The sequence below is a fragment of the Netta rufina genome (assembly GCF_964035555.1).
Source record: "Netta rufina genome assembly, chromosome: 2".
In the NCBI taxonomy this organism is placed as follows: domain Eukaryota; kingdom Metazoa; phylum Chordata; class Aves; order Anseriformes; family Anatidae; genus Netta; species Netta rufina.
This window is the reverse complement of record NC_140124.1, coordinates 56,057,565-56,085,000: the sequence shown is the minus strand read 5'-3', so window position 1 is coordinate 56,085,000 and position 27,436 is coordinate 56,057,565. Positions and strand designations below refer to the sequence as shown.

Here is a 27,436-nt window from a genome sequence, read left to right as displayed (position 1 = left end):
GTGAAATTATATATTAGTTGTATTTTTAATAATGATGACAAAGAAGATAATGACCCTAGCAGAGATTGGGGTCTGCACTTTGTATAACGTGAAAAACTGAGCTAGCCTTTTCTTTCTCAGCATCTGACTATGCAGTTCCTTGATACTGCTTCTTGTGTTCATGCTGAGAATTAGTGCCATACCTGGCTTTCCTTTCATTGGTATTTTAAGAAAATAAAGAAAATTAGAAAAGTCCTGCAACACTCCAAATCTGTATCTCCTCGCAATAATGAAAATGGTGATAGACTTTTTTTTTTTTCCACTGCTAATATTGTAATGTCTCCAATGAATGTAGAATAAAAAGCTGGACTTTGGGCACACATAAACTAAATTTTGTGTCCACACTGCATTTTATGGGATTATAAACTAGTTGGAATTCAAAAACCTGAGTTCCTTTTTCCGACTGATGGTTCTGAATTTAGCTCTCCTCAGTTAGAAAAAAGAATTGACACGGATATTTTAAAATGTTTGCTATTTTATTCTGATGAGATTAAATCATTCAATTTAAGTATTAACTTTATTCATAAATTTTACTTCTGTTAGAAAACTCGGGGGAGTGGGGGGGGAGGAGGGAAGGATGCTGAAATACAAGCAGTTTGCTTGTTGTGCTGGTTATCCCATGGCTACAGGAGTACTCAAAGTACTTTATGAATATGAGAATATGATATACTTGTTTTCTCTAAAGAGACAATGAAAGTAAACAACAGTTCACAAACATGTAATTAATAATATCTTTGGGGAAAAAAAAAAAAAAAGTACCTTTCATTTTTTTCTGAAGTAATATTTATTTTCAGCTGTGCAAATTGAGAAACATTGTCTGCATTTTGTATACCCTAATAATTTTGTTCTTTGTTGTTGTTGTTTGTTGTTTTGTATTCATGGTATTAAATATTTTGTCTGCCTGGTAGAAGCAGAGTTTTCTTCACAGCCATTATGGGGAATGGGTGTGAATGGGTGTTTGAATGCTTTTTCTAGTATAAAACACATTCAAAGAGGAATCTCAAACTTTTGCTCTGAGTTGAGAATTCTGCCAAGCATCCTAACCAATCTGCAAATGGGTGGATAAAAGCATTTTATCATCTCTTATGAAATTAAATTCTTTCATTTTGTGAAATGGTATGATGTCTACAATGGTGTAGGTTCTATACAAAATGCTGAAAATATCTTTGTTTTGCACTTGTGGTATAGTGTTTTGTTTGTTACTTGTTTTTGTTCACTTCAAATATAAAAGCTTAATTTTAGAGATGGAAATGTGTTGAAGGGATCATGAAAAATTAAACTGACTGAATATGATGTCATTCAGGGAACTAGTCATCATCTGTGGGTCTTGAAAAACAAACAGGCACACCGAACAAAAAAAAAACAGATGCTGCTTGTTGATGTAAGGTAGACTGAGGGAGAACACAGGCAAGGTAACTGGAAAATGTATTTTAAGCTAATGGGACTTGACAAGATAAATCAAGAAGATTTTCAGAGATCTCTTCCCTCTTCCAGCCTTGTGGGTTCTTCTCTAAGCTTTTATTGAAACCTTACTCCAAGGTTGGCTTCTCCAAACTTAACTCAGGTAGATACCTCTGTCAGGGAAAAATCCTACCTACCTGCAAAGATACCTGAGAAGGAACTTTATTGGCTGTAACATCCTTCATAACATTCAGGTATTTACCTCAATGAAAAAGTGAGGAATAATATTTAGGTGTCAGATGGTTAAAAACTCAGAAGAGGCATCTAAGGATTGAATAATTTGCAAAAAAAAATATTTATGAATTTAACTTTGCTTAGGTTTGAGACTTATGAAATAAGGACAGTTTAATGAAATCCCAAGTGTACAACCAGACTGATTTGCTTCTGAATATTCCACATACAATTGACCTGATTTTGTAAAATAAATAAATAAATGAAAAATAGGATGGAAAATTTCACCTTATAACTCTTCCAGGTGCATACTATGCAAAACAGGTTATAAATTTATTATTCACAAAAGATGAAATAGCAGGGTGGCATGAACTGCCAAATTCTAAATGCACGTGGACTATGATTTACTATGATTCTTGATCAATATTAGGATAGTTCTGCAGGCTCTACAACAAAAACAGAAATCTGGGTTAGTTTTCCATGTACATTCAAATGGTAGGAAAATCTCCCTGCCTCAAGAGTGGGCTTTTTTTCTTTCCACATTTTTCTAACTAAAAACAAACAAACAAAACAAAAAGAAAAACAAGACAAAACAAGAAACATTGCTGAGCTGCATTTCAGAAACAATAAAAATAATGTACTTAATAATTTTAAATCATTCAAAATTAAATGCTTATAAATTATAAAGATGTTCATTTAATTTTAAGGACCTCCATTCTTTCCAAATATAAAATCCTATAGAAAATATATATTTCTTTTATATCTTTATAGATTTATTTTTTTACAATTCCTGAAAAATGAAAGAGTACAAAATTTGGGCACACAATTTTTCTATTTTTCTTTTGTGAGGTGTTGAAATGTATGTTAAATCTGAATTTCAAAAGTCTGCTTTGTACACCTCTGTATGTGTAAAGATTCCAAATTAGTTATTTTAGATATTTAGATATTTTACAAATTAGATATTGCGCTCTATCAGCTTAAATTGTAGGTCACTGTAATTAATAACATTTCCTTTAAATATTTTTTCAATTTCAGAAGTTAGATAGAAGTATGAAGAATATAGATTGCTGTGGAGCATGTTGTATGCCATTTGGTAAGGCAGTGCAGCCGGAAATGTCCGGTTGTAGTCACACTGTACCTGTATGCTATTGTTACGATACTACTATTTTGAATATTTCCCACATGCACTTACAAATATTTGTATAATAAATCCTCAAAACAAGAAAGCTTTCTGATTTATTAGTAACCTGGCCCTGGAATGGAATGGAATGGAATGGAATGGAATGGAATGGAATGGAATGGAATGGAATGGAATGGAATGGAATGGGAGACAAAATATATAGCCATACCATGACCTTTGAGATTAATAAGGCTTTGTCTACTCTTAAATTAGTCAGTAGGTGTCAGTAAAAAAAGTTCAGTTAAAAAGATACTTTGGAAAAACATGTATTGTTTGTGTCTCTGGGCATCTGAATACCTTTTTTAGAAATGTGGCTCATCCAGTACTGCCTGAAGAGTAATTCCAAAAGCAGAGATGGAACAAAGAAACAGGCCTGACTTCCTGTTCTCTGCTGTGAACAAAGTAGACTCCACAGTAAACATTACCTGGGACTTGTTCCCTTTCTTACAGAGATCTACAGAAAGGCATGGGGAGGAGAGGGAAGTACTCTTATTATTTATTGAAGTAAGCCTCAAAATAAGTAGCCTTGAGCAGTAAAGATTGTGTTGTGTGGAGACCACTAAATTCATATAGTTTATGGCTTCACCACAGAGGGGGGAAAATAGCTGCTATATTTTCTTCCTGTTCAGCAGTAGCCACCCTTTTGAGTAACGTGTTATCTGTATTGATGGTATGCAGCTTGAGGTCGAATGTGAAACATCCCAAGCAATCCATATTAGCTCCGCTAATCATTTAGATTACAGCTGATCTCCAGAGATACTTACAGAAAAGATCCAGTTATACTTGGACTCATTTGCTCATGAAATTGACTGTAAACGTGGCTCCCTAGCAGTCTGTCAAGACTGTCCTGTGAAATTTAATTCATATGCAGCATCTGAAGATTTCTGCAATACAGAAAACACACTATACTCACAAGAGCACGGTGAGAAAATAATACACAGAGTCCAACAGAAAAAAAAAAAATAAAAAAAAATAATAAAAAAATAAAAAGCAAGAAGGCAAATAAGACTTATGTAAGACTCACATTGAGCAGCCAGCAGGTTGAGGGAGGTGATTGTCCCCTTCTGCTCTGCCACTTGGAGTGCTGTGTCCAGGTCTGGGGCCCTCAGCACAAGAAGAATGTGGAGCTGTTAGAGTGAGTCCAGAGAAGGGCCACAAAGAGGGCTGGAGCACGTCTCCTATGAATAAAGGCTGAGAGAGCTGGGGCTGTGCAGTCTAGAGGAGAGAAGGCATGAGGATGATCTCATTGCAGCTTCACAGTACTTAAAGGGGGCTTATAAAAAAGATGGAGAATTTGTTCAGGCAGACAGGACAAGGGTGAATGATTTTAAACTAACAGAGGGGAGTTTTAGATTACAGGTTTGGAGTAAATTCTTTACTCAGAGGGTTGTGAGGCACTGGAACAGGTTGCCCGAAGAGGTTGTGGATGCACCATCCCTGGAGGTGTTTAAGAGCTGGTTGGATAAGGTCCTGGGCAACCTGTTCTAGTCCTGTTCTAGTGGGTGACATCCCTGCCTATGATCTTTAAGGTCTTTTCCCCTCTTCCCACAGTAAAATAAAATAAAATAAAATAAAATAAAATAAAATAAAATAAAATAAAATAAAATAAAATAAAATAAAATAAAATAAAATAAAATAAAATAAAATAAAATAAAATAAAATAAAATAAAATAAAATAAAATAAAATAAAAAAATTGTACAAGGTTATTTAACTACCCCAAATGTACCAAAGGCTATATCTAGCAAGTACACCTGACAGGCATATATTTCCTTTCCCCTTAAATCTGTAGCATAACAGCATCTCATGTTGTGAAAGAGGTTTAAAAGTGCAATATATTTTGTGAAACTTTCATACAAAGATAGAAATATTAGCTTGTGTAAGCAGTCTTTTTACTTTTGTTCTACTGGACCTAGAGCCATGAGTTATTGAAGAGATTTAATATCTTTTTTAACATGCCTATTCCTTATGCTATAAATGAAGCCTCAACTCAATCTGAATTTAGTAATATTTATAAAAGAAATATTTATAAAAGGTATAAAAGGCAAGTAAACAGTGCTGGGTGTGCAAGGAGTTTACGCTCCACCAACACGCACACAAGAACATCAATCTTTCTAAATATATAGAACATTGCTTTTACATACTAAACCCGAGTATGCATATACGTATGTACAATCAGAAAAGGGAACAAACAATCCTTTAAGTTCCATGACTAAAAAGTCTCCATTTTCAATTCCTTTTCTTGACTACAAACAAGTCTTCATTTTCCACTCCTTTTGAACAATATGTCTCGCTTTAAGTTGAGAAGCAACTCGGTCTTCGGGCCTTATGTATCCCGTTCCTCCCGGGTCGAAGAAAAGCATATCCATCTCCTTTTCAAGGTCAACAGGCCTGGGTCAAAAGGCACGCCGAGGTCAGCAGGGGGCGCAATAGCAAAGGCCTTCAATGGCAGTAGCAGTGGGGGGGAGGGCGACGGCAAAGCAGTCGGATTAGTAAACGAGCCCGCAGCTGCCTCACTATCTGGTAAACCACACGTTTGTGATTGTGGCTCCACAGGGCTCTTTAAGGCCTCAGAGATGCTCGCCAGGTGCCGAGCAATCCCACTGCAACCTTGTCGTTTTCAGTTGCAGAGTCCCACACCTTGACCTCAATTTGGTCCCATATTTCAGGCTCATAAACTGTCCGATTGTTATCAGCATCTCTATTACGGAACTGAGAGTTTATATCTTATCTATTTCTTACAAAGCTTTCATGATAATAATTTTCTTTATCACTCTTTACATATCATCAAAAACTTTCCAGATATATCAGGGCAGGCTTTTTTGTTTGTTTGTATTATTTTAAAGAACAGTGGTCACCCATGGTTAAGCATCAACATTGCTCAACTGTCCTAACTTTGTTGAAGTCTTTATTTTCTCTTTGTGTTTATTTTAATTTTTATTGAAATGTTGGGATATGTCCACATGCATTCTGCATGTATACCAGTGACGAGACTTTATTACCCAAAATAAACATTGCCCCTTAATGTGTATGAATAATTAATGGTATAAAATTAATCTGTCTTCTTGTGTTTCAGAAAAGTGTGATGAAGCTCTGGTCTCAGCATTACCCCACTCTTCCTTCAGCAGTTCATCATTTATGACAAGCAGCTATGTGCCAGGGTATGCCAAGTTAAACAAAAGAGGAGGTAAGGGGCACTATCTATAACTACATGTTCACATATTTTGAAAAAAAGCAATGGGTGATATTTTCAATACAAAAATGCTTTTTATGTAGAATATTAGTGCTAATGTTTGTTTCAACAAAATTTTAGTTCTCTGACTCTTTTTTGTAAACAGAATGAATTTATTTTTCATTGTATGTGACAGTAATTGCACACTGTTGCACCACAGGGAGAAAAACATTGCTGATAATGGGTGGGCCAAAGTCCTAATGTTGATGGAGTCACACGGTACAGTTGAATAATTGACTTCAGCTAAAAGGGTATACCTATGTTCATAGGGTAAATGAACATTTCCAAGGTCAAGGATGTTGGAGCAAAAATTAAACCTCAATTTGCTTTGTTGATTTGACCTGTTTTCCGTGTTGGCAATGTGGAAAAATTCAGCTTTTTGTAGCATTACTGCTAGGAGCTTTACCCTTTCCATGTATTTCTGTAACACAATGAGTTGTTCAGAAGTAATAAAGCCAGCTCAAATATGGTAGCTGGAAGAAATCAGTTGAGCATCAGTATAAGTATGATGCTCAACCTGATCTAATTATATCCCTTGATCTAAGCAAATTTATTTATATCTAAGGTCTGAATGCAAGTCTTTACCTTCACCCACAGGAATTTTCATAGCTTTCCTTCATATTTCTAGATATCTGTGTATATGCCATATTTATATAGAACTCTAAACTATTTTCACAGGAATGACACTTTTAAACATGAAGGTTAGATTAACAGAAAAACGGTATTCTGAATATTATTTTTTTCCCTAAATAACTTCAAAGTCCTAAAATCTAAAATTTCACAGATTCTTGGGGAATTAGCTTTTGAATCAATACCAAAATTTTATCTTCCCCCTCCCCTCCCCACCAAATACACGTCAGGGGTATAATGAATTGACTTTGTGGACTTAGAACTAAGAAATCCTTTCACTCCAGGGAGGAAGAAGCAAGATCAAGAAGTTATAGTACCTCTATCTTCTAAATCATGATGGTCATTTTGCATAACAGCAAAACACCAGCCTTGTTGAAGGTTGGTTTGTTTGCACTACTGCTTTAGTCTTCCTGCTCCTGCAAGAATTGTGTTGCCTAGGTACTATATTCTGTCTTCTCAAAACCAACTAACCAACCAAAGCAGAAACCATTAAAACAAAATAGTCTTTTTCTTTGTGTGTTTGTAAATAAAATCTGAAATACTTTCAACTGGTGGAACACCCTAGAAATTAAAGGCATAATATGTTCCATTCAGATTATAGTCTAGGCTGCCCATGTTTCTACTACCAATTTTTTGGACTATGGTTTGTGCAGTTTCTGAGCCAAAAACAAACAAACAAACAAACAAAAAACCTTATGGGCAAAGCTATACATTTACTGTTAGCCTGATTGAAATTTTTATCAAAGAATAATTATTGTTCCAGATTTTATTACAGAAAAAGAAAGAAAGAAAATGGGTTTAATCTCTCTCTGTATCTGATCACAATTATTTTAAGTTCCATGCTATTACCTCTTTGAAAACAGAAAAAAAGTTGGTCATTAGGATAACTTTGAAAATATAAAATTTCATATCACCCTGCCAGGCAAGATTGTCATATTTATTTTGCATGACTATTTCTCCTTTTAGTTTACTAGACTTTTGTTCTATCACAAGTGAAAGGCAAATCAGGCATTTGAAATTTATTTTTTCCTTTAATTAATTTACCCTCCCCTTTCTTATGCCTATAATCCCTTCAGTGAAGTTTCTTGTAATGATATTTTTTTAGAAATATGGGTCTACAGTGATATCATTAATCAAATATTTGCTTAATTTCCTTTACTGAAAGGTCACTTGAAATTTAGTTTTCTTGCATCTCTTTGCTTAAATAGTAATGTCATGAGACTGTTGTCATCCATTTCTTAATACCTATGAAGTCTAGCATACATGCTTTTTGAAACTGAAGCTTCTATATCAACATCATCCAGTTTTACTTTCCTTATTCTGGTGCCAGTACAATTACTGCAGAACTCATGAATGCGTTTAGCATGGGAACTCTGCCTTCACTGTGTTTATGCTTCTGCTTCTACAAATGATGGAAAATAGTTCAGTGTTAATGCTGAACTATTTTCTAACATTATGGAATTACAGATATTGCTAATCAAACCAGTAATAAGAGAATCCATTTTTTTCTCTCCAAAGAGTCATTACCACCTAATAGGTTCCCAAATCAAATGTGCTATTTAAACCACACTGTGCTCAAGTCATTAAATGGAAAGAATTCCCCACCTCCTCTGGTCCCAAACTTTTTTTTAAGGAAATATGCATTTGAAAATTCTAGTCTCCAACCCAATTATAATTTTATATGCTGTTTTCATGTCATTCTATTCTAGGCAGGCAAAACACTTCAGTATATTTTACATAGGATATTTTATTCTATTGATTGAGACACTGATTGGCTGCACAGTCACATCAAGTTATTAAGAAGGTTGAAGTTGTGACTGTAGTTGTTCTAGATCTTTTATAAATGTTGCAAATGGAAGAATATGCAACATATTTTCATCAATCAATATGCTTAATATTTTCATCAATCTTTAGAAGGTTTCAAAATTAGAAACATCCACAAATTTCCTTTTAGTGTTTGCTATGTCTTTCTTCACGAATCCCATAACTAGTGATCAGGCAAACAGAACTAAAACTTCATGTTATTGATCTGGAAACTCCAGGATGGATGCTTTAGGTATATTGTTTTTGTTAGTATATGAGAATGTTTCACATTTTTCACAGCTGTCTACTGTCTACTGTTTCCACAGTGCTGTAAGTCTTCACTGACTTATGGATTAGTACATATACTTTGTTAAAAGGGAATAGATTTGATGGACAAAGTATGACGTGATTAGAAAAATTAATCGCTTACGCAGTCTGTTTAGTCAGTGCCCCTTGTACCTCCTCTAATCCTTATTTCTAATTAGTGTATACAAAGAGAAATATCATAAACTTGTTTTAAAAAAATAATAGTTTTGATTAGAGGAAAAAAATCTGATTGGAGAAATAAATATTCAGTGGTTACCTGCAGGTCCGTCACTCTTTAGGAAACTAATAACCAAAATGCATAGAATTTTGAGGTTCCAGTGTGTATGTCAGTAAGAGTCTTTGATTTATGCAATTGTTACAACTCTGATCCTATGTTTCCACATCAGAAAGTCAGAAGCCTGGTGTTACAATGCATGTTGGCAAAGCTGTCTCTTTCACCTATCCTCAAAACACCCCAACTGATAAGGAGAGCTTTAAAGTAGGAAAGATGGGGTAAAGGGAGTGCTATAGAGATAGGATAGTCAGCAAAATGCATCTCGAGTCAGCGGTGCATTGGGGAGAGTGTTGAGAGCAGATGAAGGTTATTCTCCCTCTCTACTAAATCTGGATTACTGTGTTCAGTTCTGGGCTCCCCAGTACAAGAGAGAACTACTGGAGACAGTCCGGCAGAAGGCTACAAAGATGATTAGAGGTTTGGAGCATTTCTCATGAGGAAAGACTGAGAGAACTGGACCTGTTTATCCTGAAGAAGAGAAGACAGAGGGAATCTTATCAATTTTATCAAATATCTGAAAGGAGAGTGTCCAGATGATGGAGCCAGACTCTTTTCAGTGGTGCCCAGTGATGGGATAAGAGGCAAAAAGCATGAATTGAAGCACAGGAACACAAGGAAAAACTTCTTTAGTGTAAGGGTGACAGAGCATTGAAACAGGTTGCCCAGAGAGGCTGTTGAGTCTCCTTCTCTGGAGCCATTCAAAACCTGCCTTGACGCGATCCTGTGCAGGGTGCACAGGTGACCCTGCTTGGTGGGGAAGGTTGGACTAAATGATCTCCAGAAGTTCCTTCCAACCTCAACCACTCTGTGACCATGTCATGGGTGGCCTCCCCTCTTTGCTTTCTGAGTGCTTTCAATTATATTAGCTTTGAAAAATGCTTTCCTTTTATTATTGTGGAAAGAACAAGAAGGCCACAGAAACTGTAAACTATTCTGTCTTTTGCTCTTTGTGAACAAAGGACAGTGGTTCCTCTGCAATACTGCTTCTCATCAGAATGCCTTGCTGGAGTTAATGTAGGGTGAAGCAATTGCTGCTATCCCTGTCAGGCCTGCAAAAAAGAGGGTAAAGAAACTGAAACTTTAGGTGTTGCAGAACTTAGATGGAGATGGGAAAGATGTGATGAATGCATAGTGAAAGTAGGTTTGGGGAAGGTAGAGCATGACGACTTCTGACTTGTCAGAGTCTCGTAAGCAAAAGCTTGGAATACTTAAAATTCTGATACTTCTTATTTTGGACACACTTCATAGAAATATTGTGAATATTTTCTCAGTAATCAGCTCATTAGCTATACCTATGTAAACCAAACATTTCTCAGTGTATTAAATGATCCAATGTAATATTTGGAGAAAAATAAAAATATATTACCTTTGCAAAAAAAAATACATTTTCCTTTTCAAAATGACTGACAGAAGTCATTCACATTAATATATGCCATAAAGTTATTAATTGCACATTGTAATTGAAATCTAGTTAATAGACTACATTTAAAAGATTTCAGACTTTCTTTCATTTTATGTCCTACCTATTCTTCTGCAAAAGTAGTCCATATTGCTAACACCTTCCTAAATAAAATGGCATCACAGGAAAGGAGAGTTTTCAATTAGCTCATTCCAGAGCTTTTGAAAAATATATCTAGAGTAGCTAGTGTATATGTGATATCAAGGTTACAAGGTCTAACATCTTATGACCTGCCATCAGTAGAATCAATGGACTGCATCACATCCTAAGAAGGATTCTTAGCACACATCTGATATAATGCGTTATCAATTTTCCTTTTAATGGTTCCCAAGCTATTGGACCTTACACTTATCACTGGTACAGAAATTAATGCTGCCCATCATCCATCTCATACCATTTTAATTTAGGGAAGAAATTTTGCATTATTTCAACATAATGCAGTGTTATATAATAACATTGAAAGCTGCTCGAAACTGAGTAGTCTCAGAACTTCAGCAATAATCTCAGCAGACGATAAAAGTATGAAGGTCATAATGAATCTTAGGATGTATGGAAATTATCTTTTGCACAGCGGAATAAAGAAGAAGAAATTTGGCATCCTAGGCTCTCTTTCAAGTCCAGTATTAGCCAGAAATCTGAAGCTGCCAACAAAATTGATAATGTAATATGGAGGAAATTTCTGTAGGACAGCTGATGTTCAAAAAGCAGACCTTTTATCACTACTATATAACTCCTGTCCAGGCTTTCATGTTGCTTTTTAATCATGGTGCTGACCTTGACCTGTTATCGTGATTATTGATGCGTCTATAAAACAAGCATCAGAAATTTTAAGTGTTGGCATAAGTGTAATTGAGACAGTATATTTTTCTCAGTGGAGCGTTAAATTTTGGCTTCTGTGTAGAAGATGCAAGAACTTATCTATAATGGGATATTACTCTTTTATTCCTCAATGTATTCTCAGTAAGTCAATGAGATTCATTCTGCAACAGCTCTGACTATTGACATTAAAAAATTGCTTGTGAGAGTCTTACCTTAGAAGAAATCTGGGGGTACCTGGCCTAGGTTCTTTCTAGCATGGCTATTAAAAGCTGCAAGATTGTAAGCATCACTACTTCTTGAAACCGTTTTTATTCTTCTGTAATGGGATATGGAAAGTATTTCATGTAGTTTTCCTTTTGACAAAGACATGGTTTCATGCCAGCTGGGATTGTGTGAGTTCTTTGGTCTTGTCTGTTCATGGTACTTAGCAGGAATTTAGTTTGGGTGTCAATCACTAAGTAAGAAGGTGCACACTCTGAGTTAACATTGTCCAGAGAGGGCTAGCAGGGAGCTAGCATGCAATAATTAGTACACTGTAAATCCTTACTTTAAATACTTCAATCTCCTGATGTAAACAAGCCCTTACAGCACACTATGAATGTCTTTAGGCAATACAACTCATTACATTTTGATTAAAAACGTCTCAGAGGAAGTCAGTATAGAGTTGCCAGTAGTTTGTAAATTCCCTGTCCAGGTTACTGAACACTGTCTTTCAGTAAGTACTTTCAATAAGTACTTTCTTACAATTTCTTACTTTCTTACAGTAAGTACTTTCAATAAGTACTTTCTACCTCTGGTTTTCTTTATTTTATTTTTATTTTTATTTTTCTTAATACACAAATAATTCAGGCTCAGCCCATTGTTTATGAGTTCTTTTTGAACTAGAAAGAAAAGTTTTGTAGGAAATGCATTTGTTCCCTAATGACTTAGTGGACAAATATTATTGCTAGATTTGTATATTTTTTCTGTATGTATTAACCTACCTCACATCTAACCACATGATCTATTTTGTTTATTCTCCATCTTCAAATTAAATAGCCTCAACTTCAAAATAAATAGCCTGTTCTGATTTTTAATGCAACTCGGTTCTGCTCCATGAATGCCTTTTCTGAAGACAGTTTTTATTGCCACTCAATTGACCTTAACAGTTGTTTTCTGTGCTTCAACAGCCTGGCTTTAATGAAACATTTTAAATAAATATCCACATTTTGTAGAAGAAATTCTTAAAAGTACAAATGAAAATGTTTGCAGTAGCTCACTTTGCTGAAACGACAAGTCCTTTCAGTCTTTGGAGCAATATATAGGGAGTAGGAAAAAAACATACATTGCAGGAAGACACCAGAACCATGACTATATGAAGGGGAAGGAAAAAGAAGTGCTAAAACTAAACTAAACTAAACTAAACTAAACTAAAATAAAATAAAATAAAATAAAACAAAACAAAACAAAACAAAACAAAATAAAATTACACTATTGTCCATCCAGGACAGACTGGTACATTGAAAAAGAACATTTAAAAACAAAAATCATCATTTTCTTTAAAAAATACAGTTAAAGTAGCAAAGTCTGTGGAAATCAAAGCTCAGAAAATTGGATAAAAATAAATCATCAGTAATTTATGTTAATTTGTAATAACCCAATCAAAACAGAAAGCATGGCCATTTTTCCATTTTATAACTATTTTTTTAATTAAGGAGTTCAGAATACATAATTAGCTTATTAGATGCATGCCTAGATAGGGAGAAGGAGGAAAAAAGAATAGTAGTGCTGATCTGTGTCTTCAACTTTGTGTGAGAAACATCTTCCACAACAATTATTTGCAGAGGCAGCAGTTCCAAGACCAGCTGGAGCTATAAGCAAAATGGGCAGCTGTCTAGGGCCACAGACAGCTGGGGACAGCAAATCAGCCTGGGCTCTGCTGCGCAGCTAGCTTATTTCAGGCAAATCTTGACTTAGTTCATTAGTACCTTCTGAAGCTAATGAACTGCTGACTCTGGCAGAAAAGTGTCTGTGCTGCTGGCAGTGTCACAGACAGCCTGGCTGGATCTATTTATCACAGATATACTTTTCCCATATCCTCCAGGGACCATTGCAGCAATGGCTGTTTATCCCCCTTGTAGTCAAATCCCCCATCAGCTATCCTAAAAACTCAGAGTTTCATGTAAAGAATTCTACACCAGGACATTAACCTGTAAATAGCTAATAAATTTGTTCCTGTTCTTACTGGCTTCATCCCTATGCTATCTTGAAAAGGCAGATCTGATTAACTCTGATTCAGATAAGAATACTTATATCTTTATTTGCATTTGAGCAGGAGCTAATGGTCACAAACACTGTATGACTAAACCATTTATACTTGAGTTTCAGGCAGTATAGTATATCTGGTTTTACCATTCGCAGTCAGTTGTTTCCATTTCACATGTATGTAAGTCATACCCTTAAGATGTGTTAAAAGTTATCATACTCTTTATAAATGCCATTTATCTTGTATTGTTTTTATTGTGTACTTGCTTCAAAAACATTCATCAAGTTTACATTCACAGAAGTAACACCTGTACATGGAGGTGACATATAGGTGGCAGAGCATGAAGAGCATTCCCAATGGCAGACTTTTGCCTACATAAAGACAAATTTTCACTGAAGACAGTCGGTCCTTGAAACTCAGTCATTTGCAGTGAAATACACAGTCATCAGGATTGAAGACATTACCTCTGCTGTCTAATTTTAATTCTTAAAATAAGCAGTGGTATTTTATCCTGTTTAAAAAGTGGCAACTGTCACACCTAATAATTCTGCTTTAGAGTTAACATAAAGGGTCGGGCTTTGATGGAAAAATACACAGTAATGGCACATGGGAGTTCTGCTCAGTGTCTCCTCAATACAACACCTCACAGAGAACTAGCCTACACATTAGTTGCCACATTTAACAAACAAATTAGAAAATTTCATGCTTCCTAGGACAATGGAGCTACTGCATTTGCACAGACTGGGAATATGTGTGATAATAAATAAATAAATAAATAGATAAACAAACAAACGAACGAACAAAACAAACAAACAAACTTCAACATAGGAAAACTGGCCAATCTCTTTTGACAGATCCAATATAAGCAGGAGTAGCAGAAGCTGCTAGGTCAGTTATCCTAGGCTCATTTATGTTTATAGATTCTTCATACCAAGATACAGAGATCTGTGAGACTCATCTAGAACTAGATAGGCAATGATTGTACAGAAAATGCACCATCAGCTGCTTTCAAAGTAGATACCTCTGGTCAGTGTGAGTAGTTCACCCTCTCCCACACATAAAGTGAAGGCTTTCCTTATGTAGATGAGAACAGTGCAACTGGTAGGTAGATTCTACAGCAGCCCAAGCACTGTCTCTCCCAAAGACGTCATAAACAAACATAAATGCTCGTAAAAATGGGAGCTATTTGACTACCATTATAACCTCTTAGTACAGTTACATGCTGAAAGAGAGAAAAGAACTAATGTGATAAAATGAGACTATTCACTGCAGAATGGGAGAGTGCAGCTATTATTCATGTTTCAGCCTTCACAATTAGACTTAGATTATTCACAAGCAAGTCTAAGCTACTCAGTAATAGATAGAACATTAATACTCATTATTCTGTATGTGAGTTATTACATAAGCCACATAAAATCTCAGGATCTGGAAGAGTCTGACCTAGAATCCAGACCAACATCTTAGATTTTTGGTGACTTCACTTTATCTCATGTCCTTGATGAAACATTTTAAACTCTTTGTGTCTGTGTGTGTGCAAGAGTTATCTTAATATTGATAAAAATGACACATGCATACATGTTTGAATGAAAAAAATGCACTGACTCATCTTGATGAAGATCGCTTTTAAAACTTCAGCATTATGAAAGCCTTGTATAGCCAGTTAAGGTGTAAAGGGACGAGGTGAATGATGGACTATTGTGTGGATTCCATCAGAGCATTTTGAGTGAGAGAAAATCCTTCCCTTAAGACAAATAATTATTTTCCTCTATTACATTATCATTGTAGCTATGAGTCAGGTTTGTGCAGAATGGCAGATTACTGTAATGCTACAGAGTGAGAAGCTGTTAGAGTAATTAAGTAACAGTTTACTTTTGCTGACCCAGATATAAAAAAATAAAAAGCTGATATACTTTCTACATTTTTGTCTGTATGAAGAATTATTTTGGTGAAGGATAGTTAAAGACCAGGCAATCCTCAGAAGAAATGTCAATAGTTGTTTAACCCTTTTCTCCCCCATCTGTCCTGCTTCTTTCCCTGTGAAGTGGTCTATTTGTTTAGGTGTGATAATTCAAGTAGGATAATACTGTTCTGACGTGTATGTCTTTGGTAGTTTTTTGGCCATCTAAGAAACAACTGAATATCAACAATGAGCTATTGTCTCTTCAGAGCCCTTAACTTTTCATTCCTTTTAGGATGAATTTATATTTATATTTATATTTATATTTATATTTATATTTATATTTATATGGGTTAGAATGGTCAAATTACAAGTTCAATGACTTTTTTTGCCTCAGTCTTCACCAGCAAGAACTCTAACCACCAAAGCCCAAGCCACAGAAGGTAAAGGCAGGGACAGGGAGAATGAAGAACAGTCCACTGTAGGAGAGGATCAGATTCAAGACCAGCTAAGGAACCTAAGGGTGCACAAGTCTATGGGACCAGATGTGATACATCCACAGGTCCTGAGGGAACTGGCAGATGAGTGGCTAAGCCACTCTCCATCATTTATGAGAAGTTTTGGATGTCCAGTGAGTTCCTACTGACTCTACGAGGGGAAACATAACTCCCATTTTGAAAAAGGAAAAAAAGATACAGGGAACTCCAGGCCAGTCAGTCTCACCTTTGTGCCTGGTAAGATCATGGAGCAGATCCTCCTGGAAACTCTGCTAAGGCACATATAAAATAAGGAGTTAATTTGTGACAGCCAATATATCTTCACTAGGGGTAGATCAGGCCTGATGAATCTTGTGGCCTTCTACAATGGGGTTACAGCGTTAGTGAAGAGGGGAAGATCAACTGACATCATCTACCAGGTCCTGTGCAAAGTATTTGACTCTAGACCCATGATATCCTTGTCTCTAAGTTTGAGAGACATAAATCTGGTGGATGGACCACTAGATAGGTAAGGAACTAGTAGATGGTTGCACTCAAAGATTTGTGGTCAATCATCTGATGTCCAAGTGGAGATCAGTAACAAGTAGTGTTTCCCAGAGGTTGATACTGGGACCGGTGTTGTTTAACACCTTTGTTGGTGACATGGACAGTGAAGCTGAGCAAGTTTGCTGATGACACCAAGCTATGTGGAGGGAAGTGATGCCATCCAGATGGACCTGGACAGGCTTGAGAGGTGGGCCTGTGCAAACTTCATGAAGTTCAACAAGGCCAAGTGCGAGATTCTGCATCTGTGCTGGGGCAATACCAATGAAAAATACAGGCTGGGCAGAGAAAGTATTGAGAGCAGCTCTGAGGAAAAGGACCTGGTTGATGAGAAGTTCAACATGAGCCAGCAATGTGTGCTTGCAGCTCAGAAAGCCAACTATATCCTGGGCTGCTTCAAAAAAAGTGTGCCCAGAAATTTGAGGTGGGTGATTCTCCATCTCTACTCTTCTGCTCTTGTGAGACCCCATCTAGAGTATTGTGTTCAGCTCTGGGTTCCCCAGCAGAAGACGGACATCAATGTCTGGACAAAATTAGAACAAATCCAGAGCAGGGCCATAAAAATGATCAGAGGGCTGGAGCACGTCTCCTATGAAGAGAGGCTGAGGGAGTTGAGGTTGTTCAGACTGGAGAAGAGAAGGCTCCAATAAGATTTTACAGCAGTCTGCCAGTACCTAAAAGGGGCCTACAGGAAAGCTGGGGATGGACCCTTTATCAGGGAGTGTAATGACAAGACAAGTATTAAAGGTTTTAAAATAAAAAATGTAGATTTAGATTAAATATTCAGAAGAAATTCTTTATTATGAAGGTGGTGAGTCACTTCAGAAGTTTTCCCCAAAAAGCTGTGGATGCCACCAAAGTGTGTAAGACCAGGTGTGAAGGGGCTTTGAGCAACCTAGTCTAGTGTGAGGTGTCCATGCCCATGGCAGGGGGGTTGGAATTAGATGATCTTTAAGGTTCCTTCCAATCCAAAAACTGGTTTTGCCAGTAAAGAAATATTGTTGTGTATATAATAGGGCTGCACTGAGATTACTTTAGCTGACATTCTGCCAAATGTAGAATATTTAGACATTCTTTTTAATGTGCAAACCAAGTTGTTTCTAATTTCTACTGAGAGAGATGGTACGTAAACAACTTTGCTTTCTTCAGTACCAAGTAGTTATCTGTTGTTAATGACAGGGAAGGAATCTTCAACAAAACCCAGTGTGGGGATTACTTAATTTTCTGATTTTAACAGCTGGCCAGCAACACCCCTCATGCTATACATTTTATGTAGAGATGATTCATAGTCCTGGGCAACTTGCCCTAGGTGGCCCTGCTTGAACAGATGGGCTGAAGCAGGTGATCTCCAGAGGTGCCTTCCAACCTTAAACTTAAACATTCTGTAATTCTTTGATTGTTGCTTATATACGTGCTGTGAGGTTTTTTTTGTTGTTGTTGTTGTTTTTAATTGTGATTAACTAGTTTCTAAATTTGGCCAAAATGGTACTCAGTTATTTCATATAAAAATTTGCATGTCATATTTTAAAATTAATGGTTATTGAGAGACAAGAACCAAACAGCTATTAATTATAAATGGAATTACTATGAGCAATCTATGAAAGTTACTTTGATTAACTTCTATTTTCAAGGTAAAACCAAACTCTCTTTCATATGCAGAATTCTAGATTGCCACTGGCAATCATGTTTTTGCTTTTTTCTTCTTCTGAAACCTTAAGTAATGGGAAATCAAGCCAAGGCTGCAACCAGCATGTTGACCTGTGATGGCTGTTTGATGACCCACATCCAAAAAGTCATCTGGAAAGGAGTGATATAGCTAGGGATCGAAACAGAGATACCAGAAACTGAGTAGAAATTGGCAATATTTTTTTTCAAACATTTCCTAGTCTCCAGTTTCTGCTAGGAAATTAAGAATTAGGATGAGCCCTTCACAGGGAATGTTTTTTCTATATTTGTCTACTTTGAGACCTAGTCACCTTGCTATAAATTTGTGATATTGGCCACCCTTTGAGAAAAGCTACTAGCTTACCATCTCGGTCGGTATGGTACATCAATTCCTATGCTCCTATCTTATTCGTTTACAGCTGGTCCTTCCATATGAGTCTGGAGTCACAATGACAGGGTTCACTGGGGAAATCTACAGGCTTATCCAATTTTATGGATGATTGCAACACTTTCAGCCTACCTTACAAAGGCAAGGAAGTTTAAAGGAACAAGGAATGTTAACTGCAAGTAAGAAAAAAGACCCCCAAACCAATGGATTTATCCTATTAAGATAGATCCAGACCTTGTTGAAAGGGGAATTGTTGATTGGGACTGTGGAATACAAACTGTTATAAATGAGGTCTCAACACAATCTGAATTTTGTAATACTTGTAAAACAAATATTTCTAAAAGGTATAAAGGGCTATAAAAGGTATAAAAGGCAAGTAAACAGTGCTGGGTGTGCGGGGAGTCTACGCTCCACCAACACACACACACGAACATCAAACATTCTAAATATACAGAACATTGCTTTACATATTAAACCCGAGTACAGCTATACATATGTACAATTAGAAAAGGTAACAAACAATCCTCCAAGTTCCACGACTCAACAGTCTCCATTTTCCACTCCTTTTGAACAATATGTCTTGCTTTAAGTTGTCAAGCAACTCGGTCTTCGGGCCTTATGTATCCCGTTCTTCCCGGGTCGAAGAAAAGCATATCCATCTCCTTTTCAAGGCCAATAGGCCTGGGTCAAAAGGCACGTTCAGGTCAGCACGGGGCGTAACAGCAAAGGCCTTCAATGGCAGTAGCAGTGGGGGGGGGGGGGGCGACGGCAAAGCAGTCGGATTAGTAAACGAGCCCACAGCTGTCTCACTATCTGGCAAACCACACGTTTGTGATTGTGGCTCCACGGGGCTCTTTAAGGCCTCAGAGATTGCTCGCCAGGTGCCGAGCAATCCCACTGCAACCTTGTTGTTTTTAGTTGCAGAGTCCCACACCTTGACCTCAATTTGGTCCCATATTTCAGGCTCATAAACTGTCCGATTGTTAAGAAGGAGAATGAGCTGTGAGGTTACCAGGACAGTCTTTGTTCCTAAGGACGTATGATCCCCTATAATGTGCAACTGCTTACCAGCGAGGGGCAGTTGTGTGCACAGGTCCTCTTCTCTCAGCTCAAGCTTCTCTCCAGCTCCAGTGCGCCCATTTCCAGCGACCTTTTGTACGAGCTTCTCTGAACGGTTTGCTGAGTCGGGCCAAACCTATCTTCATGAGGCAATCAAAGTGCCTGTTTCTGTCCTGGTCTCCATTCTGCCAGCCTGTTTTTCTTCACTTTTTCCTGCTTCTTTATTGATGTAACTTCATCGTGTTGCCTTTTTTATCTTGAGGGCAGGCTCCCCTCTTATACCCTTCTCTCCACAGCAGTTCTTTTCAAAACAACTTTTCATTGGTCAAACAACTTTGAATGTAACAACAACAGCAAACACCCAGAAACATCCATGCCTTAATGGCTGGAGAACAAGAAACCATATGGAGAACAAGAAACCCCAGACTGCATGGAGTCTCCTGAATCACCCTTCTTTGTTCCCTCTAAACTCTTTTATATTCCTGATGGCCTCGTTGTTAAGAGTCTAATGTTATCTCAACCATGGGGCTTTCCAATCCCCATGACCACATTCCCAAATCTCCCCCTTCTTTATTAATATCAACCATTTTCTCGACACGAATTACCACTCCATATATAACAAAACTAACAACAAATTCATAAATTAGTAGAGATAATGAAACAATAAAACATTTTTTTGATGAGAGCATTGTATATAAGAGAATTGATAAGTTATATCATTTTTAGTTGCTTGAAAGCACCCACACCCTTTTCTCTCCATCTTCTGTTTCCTGAAAACAGACATACTCTCATTTTAGGGGTTTAGTCAATAACAAGTTTTCCTGCTTTGTGTTTAGAAAGTTGTATGCATTTTTTAGCTCACTGGAAAATTGCAAGAATATGGTCTGCATAGTCTGATATGACCCATGAAACACAGCTACAAGTTTAGCTATGAAATGCTTTTAATGATTTCAGAAACTCACTGTTCATTACTTTTCAAGCAAGGAAATTGAAGGCAGTAATCATGGCTTTTATCTTGTAAATTTGCCCCAAGAACTTTAAAAGGTCTATAGATTGCAGATAAAGAACAGGATACTGCAGATAAGACTAATGAGCAGCATTGTGAGATTTAGGCTTTCTGTCAAGGTGCTAAAATCTATGATAGAAAGTAATTTAATTAAGTACTTTATTTTCTGTAATAAATACAAATTAGGTACATTACTTCAAAAAAAAAAATAAATCTAAATATAAGTATTATTTATCCGTATTACTGGAAAGTCATTGTTAGCATTTTGCAGGAGTAAGCCCTTTGTCTAGTCAAGGTGGCACTATTTACTGTTTCCTTCTTATGCATCAGACAAAAGCCACTGATGTTATCTTGTTATGCAGAATGGTGCATGAATGTGTATGAGTAATAGTGTTCCAACAGAAGCTGATAGCCTTATTTAAAATCTAATGCTAATTGGAAATCTAATATGGGTTTCTATTATAGATGATTTTAAACTGTCAACAGTAGCAGCCTAGCTGAAAATTCTTGCATGCCTTAAATGTGGGATCTATAAAAACTTAATTTGAAAGATTATGCCTAGAGTTAGTTTTGATATTGATCAGTACCATAGGTATTGGTCGCTAAGTATTTACAGAGTTTTAAATAAGTATATGTAACTTCCTGACAAGCTGTATTTGAAGTATGTTCCTCCTTCTTACTCCCACCTACAAAAGAATACCACGTACTTGCAAAGGTGTAAAAACTTGTATCTAGTTTGGCAGGCTTACTAGATGTGAGCTGAACTGTAAGAGTTGACATGAAAGAAAAGAGAGGCAGCAACAGATAAAAAGATTTACAAAAGTACATAAAAAGGTTGGACCCCTAAATTCCATTTATTTTTTAGGCAAGTTCAGCATAGATGCCTTTCAGCTTTTGATATTTAAAGAAGGCAGTGTCAGTCTTTTTTATTTATAATTTACAAGGAAAATACAGGGTAGGAATGACATGAATTCAGATCTGTTCAAACAGCTACACTGACATACTGTGACTATAGAACTGATTCAATAAACTGCTTTCAACGAATTAGGATGCACTTGTTACCTGAATACCACTGCCTGGTTCAAATGGAAAGACTATGATGCACTTTTTCCTCTGGATAATGTCTGCATCGTGATAGTAAAGGAAGATTGTATAGAAAACAGAACCACAATCTATTTCTGTTTATTCCTAAAGGGACCCTCAGGCCAGTTAGTTCATAAATGTCTTTTCTGGGTTTTATTAAGCTAATGTACCATGTCCACATTTTATTTCTTTCTATTCCCAGGGGTATTATATTGTTCTTTTAAACTATGTGTGTTTGAAAGTATAGAATATGCTTCTGGAATATAGAGTTGAGCATTACATTTTCCTTTACTAAATAAGAACCTATCAAATGAAGTTCACCAAGTTGCCTAATCTAAACATTTATTTGAAATAAAAGCTCATGTCAAATGTAAGAGGAAAGTTCCAAATGATAAATCTAGCCTTTTTTAACAACTGTCCCCTTATAAAAAGAAGGATTTTGTCAAGCAGGTTTTCAGTGTATTCGTTGGTGGCTTAGCACAGTCAATTAAAATCCCTGCAAGTGTTCTGAAATTCAGGTTAACAGCACAATGATATCTAAATATTGAAGAAAAAAAAAAAAAAAAGTGTAAAGATGATTTCCTTTCTGCTGCACGTACAAAGAACTAATTCCCCACTCTGGAAGAGTAGTTTGTGGACTTCAGCTTTGTCACAAAGATAATTCAAATTCTGTACTATGAGGGTGATGAGGTACTGGCACAGGTTGCCTAGAGATGCTGTGGATGCCCCGTCCCTGGAAATATTTAAGGACAGGTGTGATGGGGCTTTGAGCAACCTGGTCTAGTGGGAGGTGTCTGTGCAAATCATAAGGGGGTTTTCATTTGATGCTATGCAGTACTGTAACTCTGTCAAAAATGATAAATGTAATCTATTACAGTACTGCTACCCTCTGTATCACAGCTATTTCCAGGACCTTAGATTCCAGAAACATATTCATGGCTAATGGGAGAAGTCACATTATAAAGAGAAAGATTATCAAGACTTTTTTTTTTTAAACATTAGAAAGCCAGTTGTTGTGGCAGAGGCATTGTTAAGTTTGTGGCAGTGGGCAGTGGTTTGGGGTTTAGTCAGGATCAGAGTACATTAATATATTTCACAGCTTGATCCCTGCTAATGGAAATGCTCTGTTTGACTTTGGTTGCTTTTGGATCAGGCATTTGGTTGGCACCACTAATATCCACTTTTTATACAAGACAGACATTAAGTAAGTTTATGCTGCCAGGAATCAGCCTGACTGAAAAATTTATACGAATTATTGCTGTGTTTTTGGAACATGGGAATGTATGTGCAGATTTTGCAGTTGCTTGAGTCTTGTCACTTCAAAATCTCAGTTTTACTGCTGAAGAAACACACCACTGTCTGGCATTATCGATATAATGCACAGTGTTCTGACTAGCATGCAATCCATCTGCTGATTACTATAGCTTCAGGGAAGTTAACATGATACGACCTACTGTTTTAGATAACTTTCCATGATGCAAAGAACAGACCCAGAACATGAATTTGTCAGTCAAAATTATACAAACATTGAGAAAATCAGTGGCTATTATCAGTTACTGTGCATTTAAGGATTTTAATTATAAGACCTAGGAATCTAATGCTTTCATTGAGAATTTGGCTATGACCCAAACACACATTGTTCCAGGAGAGGTGTAACAAAAAATTTCAAGTCTGTAAATAGGGATGGGTAGAAATCTTGTCCCCTTGGCCTCTTGTCTCCAAATTACTTTCCCCTTGTTCTTTTACCCATTAAGAATCAAACCTAAAACATTTTTTTTCTAATCAACTTTTCTGACCTACTATGAAAACTATAGAATAAAGATATTTTGCCTTTAAGATTTCTTAGTGAGTTTGTAAAGCCAGCACTTGCTCTTGCACATTGCTGAGCTTGTTGCCCAATCCAGCAAGAGAGCTTCAATTAAATCCATGACAATACTCAATGTATTAAGCTGTAAGCACAATGTTCAGAAGTTTTGGACTCAGAGAAAAACTTTGAAAAAGGTAGAAAAATGGTGATGTGTCTGATTAAGTGTAAGCTTAATATGCTCTTACTTTTATGACAACAGTATTTGTCCAATTATGCTAGCTGTCATGAGAACTGAAGTTGTTTAGCCTGGAGAAGAGAATGCTCTTGGGAGTCTTCACTATAGCCTTTCAACACTTAAAGAGACTTATAAGAAAGATGAAGAGAGACTTCTTACAAGGGTATGTGGTGGTAAGACAAGGCACAATGGTTTTAAACTGAAAGAGAGTAGATTTAGATTAAATATAAGGGAGAAAATCATTACTATGAGAATACAACAGGTTGCTCTTAGAAGTTGTGAATACCCCATCCATAAGTGTCCAAGGATAGGCTGGATGGATATTTGGGCAACCTGATATAGTGGAAGGTGTCCCTGCTGATGTAGGGGGGTTAGACCTAGATAATCATTAAAGGTTTCTTTCAGCCAAAAGCATTCTTTGATTCTAAAGCATTTAGAGAGTAAGGCCCTTCTTCTCTTTTCTTAATAATGTGAATTTAAACTGCTTAAGGCAGATCATATAATTTTGCCTCAATGTAAGTTAAAATTTATGTTTAACAGTTACTTCACACTTACAGAGTTTCTCCATCCTTTTGCCTATGGGAAGTCCTGTGTTGTATTGCTCATACTCACCTCTCTCAAGTGCATGCATGCAGCCTGAGACAAAGGCAGGAAGAACTAGAGGCCTGTGTGTTGTTGGGAGCTTGTGTGTCATGATCCAAGGAAAAGACAGTGAGGGGTGTCATTGTGGTAGGGTGTGTTACAAATCACCAAATTAGAATAAGAAAGTGGACAACATTCTCTCTGAAGTACTTCAGAACTTGTCCAGACTGATAGTCTGATTTTCATATAAGACTTTAATCTGTCTTGCACATGCTGGAAGGGCAATATAAATAGGAGACAATCGATCCAGATCTCTGGAGGTTGTCAGGCACTAGATGGGGTGATACTTAGCTGGACGTTCTGCTCAGCAACATGGAGGAATTGTTTGGGGACCTGATTATCACTGACACTCTTCTCTGTTCTGACCATAAAATAATGGAGTTCAAGATCCTAACAGCTTGTTGGCAAAGATACTGTTGCTCTTTGTCAGTTAGAACCTGTCTCTACGCAGAAGTCCTTGCTGTGCAACCATGTGCTGCACAACCATGTGTTGACCTCTCTACCCCTCCCCAAGTCTTTCCACTTAACTGGGAAAATTGAAGAGAAAAACAGAGGGGCCTCCATGCCCTTGACCCTCTCCCCTTCGAGCCGTTGTAGTCACTCATGATATGTTGACAATCTTGATATGTAGACAAGCTATATCCTTGGAACACACATGAACGATCAGCCAGGGGTAATGGTCCAATGGGTGGAAAAACTGTAGCAGTTTTCCTGTAACACCCTGGATCCAAGTGCCAGGTAAGCTCTAAATTTCCAGATTATTCCTGTCACAGGGTGACTGTCTCCTTCTCCCACAGGAGTTTCCAGTAATTCCATCCTTCTTTTCTTCTTCACGTGGATACTTGGTTGATGTTCAGCTCTCTGTGACACCTGCCCCAGGAGGAGGCCACTTTCCTTCCTTCTGCTGAGCACTGTGCCCATAACTTCAGGACAGGAGGTGGAGAAGAAGCCTTATATGCATCTCCACCAGGGACAAATTTTCAGCCCTCCTCTCTCAACCCAATCTTGCAATTCCCGTCCACCACTCCTTTGAGCATGGTCTCGGGCTGTCCTTCCATCCTTGAAATGGAGAGGCTTGGTCTGTCAGCTCCACAGGATCTCTGAAGTGGTCCTGTCAATCTCCTGTGCATCCTCTGAGTGCATGCAGCTTGCTTACCTCCTCTCACAGCTCCTTTACTCAGCACCTCTGTTGGATCCGGTCTGTGAGGGATGAGGGCAGTGCCATCCTCAGACTTGTGGAGAATGATGAGTTACTCCCCAAACATGGTTGCTGCCTCCTCCCTCCTGAGCCCTGGCTGAGCAGAGGCCTCTGAAATGCCAGAGGTGGTTGCATCTGGCATGGATACAGCTGGCATCTGAGATTGTGGCACATTACCACCATCACTGTGCTCACGGGCACCTTTTTTTCCCTTTGCACTAATGACTGGTGTGACAGCAGGGATCTTCTTAGCTGCCTCTATTGCACTTTCAGTATCCTTGTCTGTCTCTGGAAGTTATAATTCACACAGTCTTTTACTAACTAGTATGCTTAGGTACCCTTTTCAAAAAAAAAAAAAAGTTTTTAAAAGAGGCTATTGAGTTTTACTTATAAAAAAGTGAGTTAATGTTTTCTGATTTGAAAAATGGTATTAAGTACAATGCAGTGAAAACTAGAAAAACAAATAGCAAAGTATCAGCATAAATGACAGTGGGGGACTAAAGACACACGAACAAGAAATTATATTAGGGGAATCTCAGTTTTCCATATTTCAGCTATCTGCTTTGTGCAAATCCTGTAGACGAATTTTAAAGAAACAAAATGGTGTTATTCAAAATGTGTTTTAATGAAACCTCCTGTACCAAATACTGTTTTTAGCCAAGTGTATCCATAAGTCCTTACAGAACTTTGGTATTAAACTGAGATCCACGATCAAGCTTATCATAAATTTTACTCCCTTTATTTTGCTTATATATATATATATATATTAAAAATCATTTATGTTTTTTCTTATTAAGCAGTTTTATAATGCTTTTCCAGTCATCAAGCATCAAGCATTGTATTTTTCTAACACTCAGAACATGTTTTAATAGGCCAAGTTTATGTTATGTATGTTGATTTTTTTACTAGGGTCTTATGAGAGATTAACTTGTTAAATATATGTCTGTCCAGTAGCACTTTCTTTTTCTCTAAATCATACTTCACTCTGATACAACTACTAAAAAAAATAAAAAATAAAAATAAATAGTTATATAATAATAATAGATTAAAAGGAAAAAAAAATAATGCAGTGAACTGATAAATATTAGATAGCTCTCAGAAGTGATTCTGATTTTCTCAGGTTTAATTAACATGGCTAAGTCAGAACCTGAAGCCATGGCGTAAGAATTCTTTAAACTCCAAATTAACAGCAGCTAATTTTCCTCTTTCTTTCTGTCTGAAAACCTGTACTTAAACATATATTCTAATCATAATACATATAATTACCATATCACACTTCCCATTCTGAAACCATGCATTTTTGACTGTTTAAGACCTTTTTATAGCACAGTAATCATAGGATTCAATTTTTACAGAAGTAGAGATTTTGCTAGTAGTGGTTTATGCTTTAGAAGTTCATAGAATCACAGAATCACAGAATTGTCTAGGTTGGAAGAGACCTCCAAGATCACCTAGTCCAGCCTCTGACCTAACACTAACCAGTCCTCCACTAAACCATATCACTAAGCTCTATATCTAAATGTCTTTTAAAGATCTCCAGGGATGGTGACTCAACCACTTCCCTGGGCAGCCCAGTCCAATGACTAACATCCCTTTCAGTAAAGAAGTTCTTCCTAATATCCAACCCAAAACTCCCCTGGCACAACTTTAACACATTCCCCCTCATCCTGTCACCAGGCACGTGGGAGAATAGACCAATCCCTACCTCTCTACAGCCTCCTTTAATGTACCTATAGAGAGCAATAAGGTTGCCCCTGAGCCTCCTTTTCTCCAGGCTG

At 37.0% G+C, this 27,436-nt stretch overlaps 1 protein-coding gene across 1 annotated transcript in view; it reads left to right on the top strand.

Annotated features, from left to right (window-relative positions):
• CNTNAP2 (contactin associated protein 2) overlaps positions 1-27,436 on the top strand; it is a gene marked incomplete at both ends in the record, with an annotated part of 1,150,499 nt that overhangs the window by 334,901 nt on the left and 788,162 nt on the right. Inside the window, one exon of the mRNA XM_084306678.1 lies at positions 5,926-6,036. Within this exon, the coding sequence (XP_084162804.1) occupies positions 5,926-6,036 (111 nt within the window). The remainder of the gene's footprint in view (positions 1-5,925; positions 6,037-27,436) is intronic.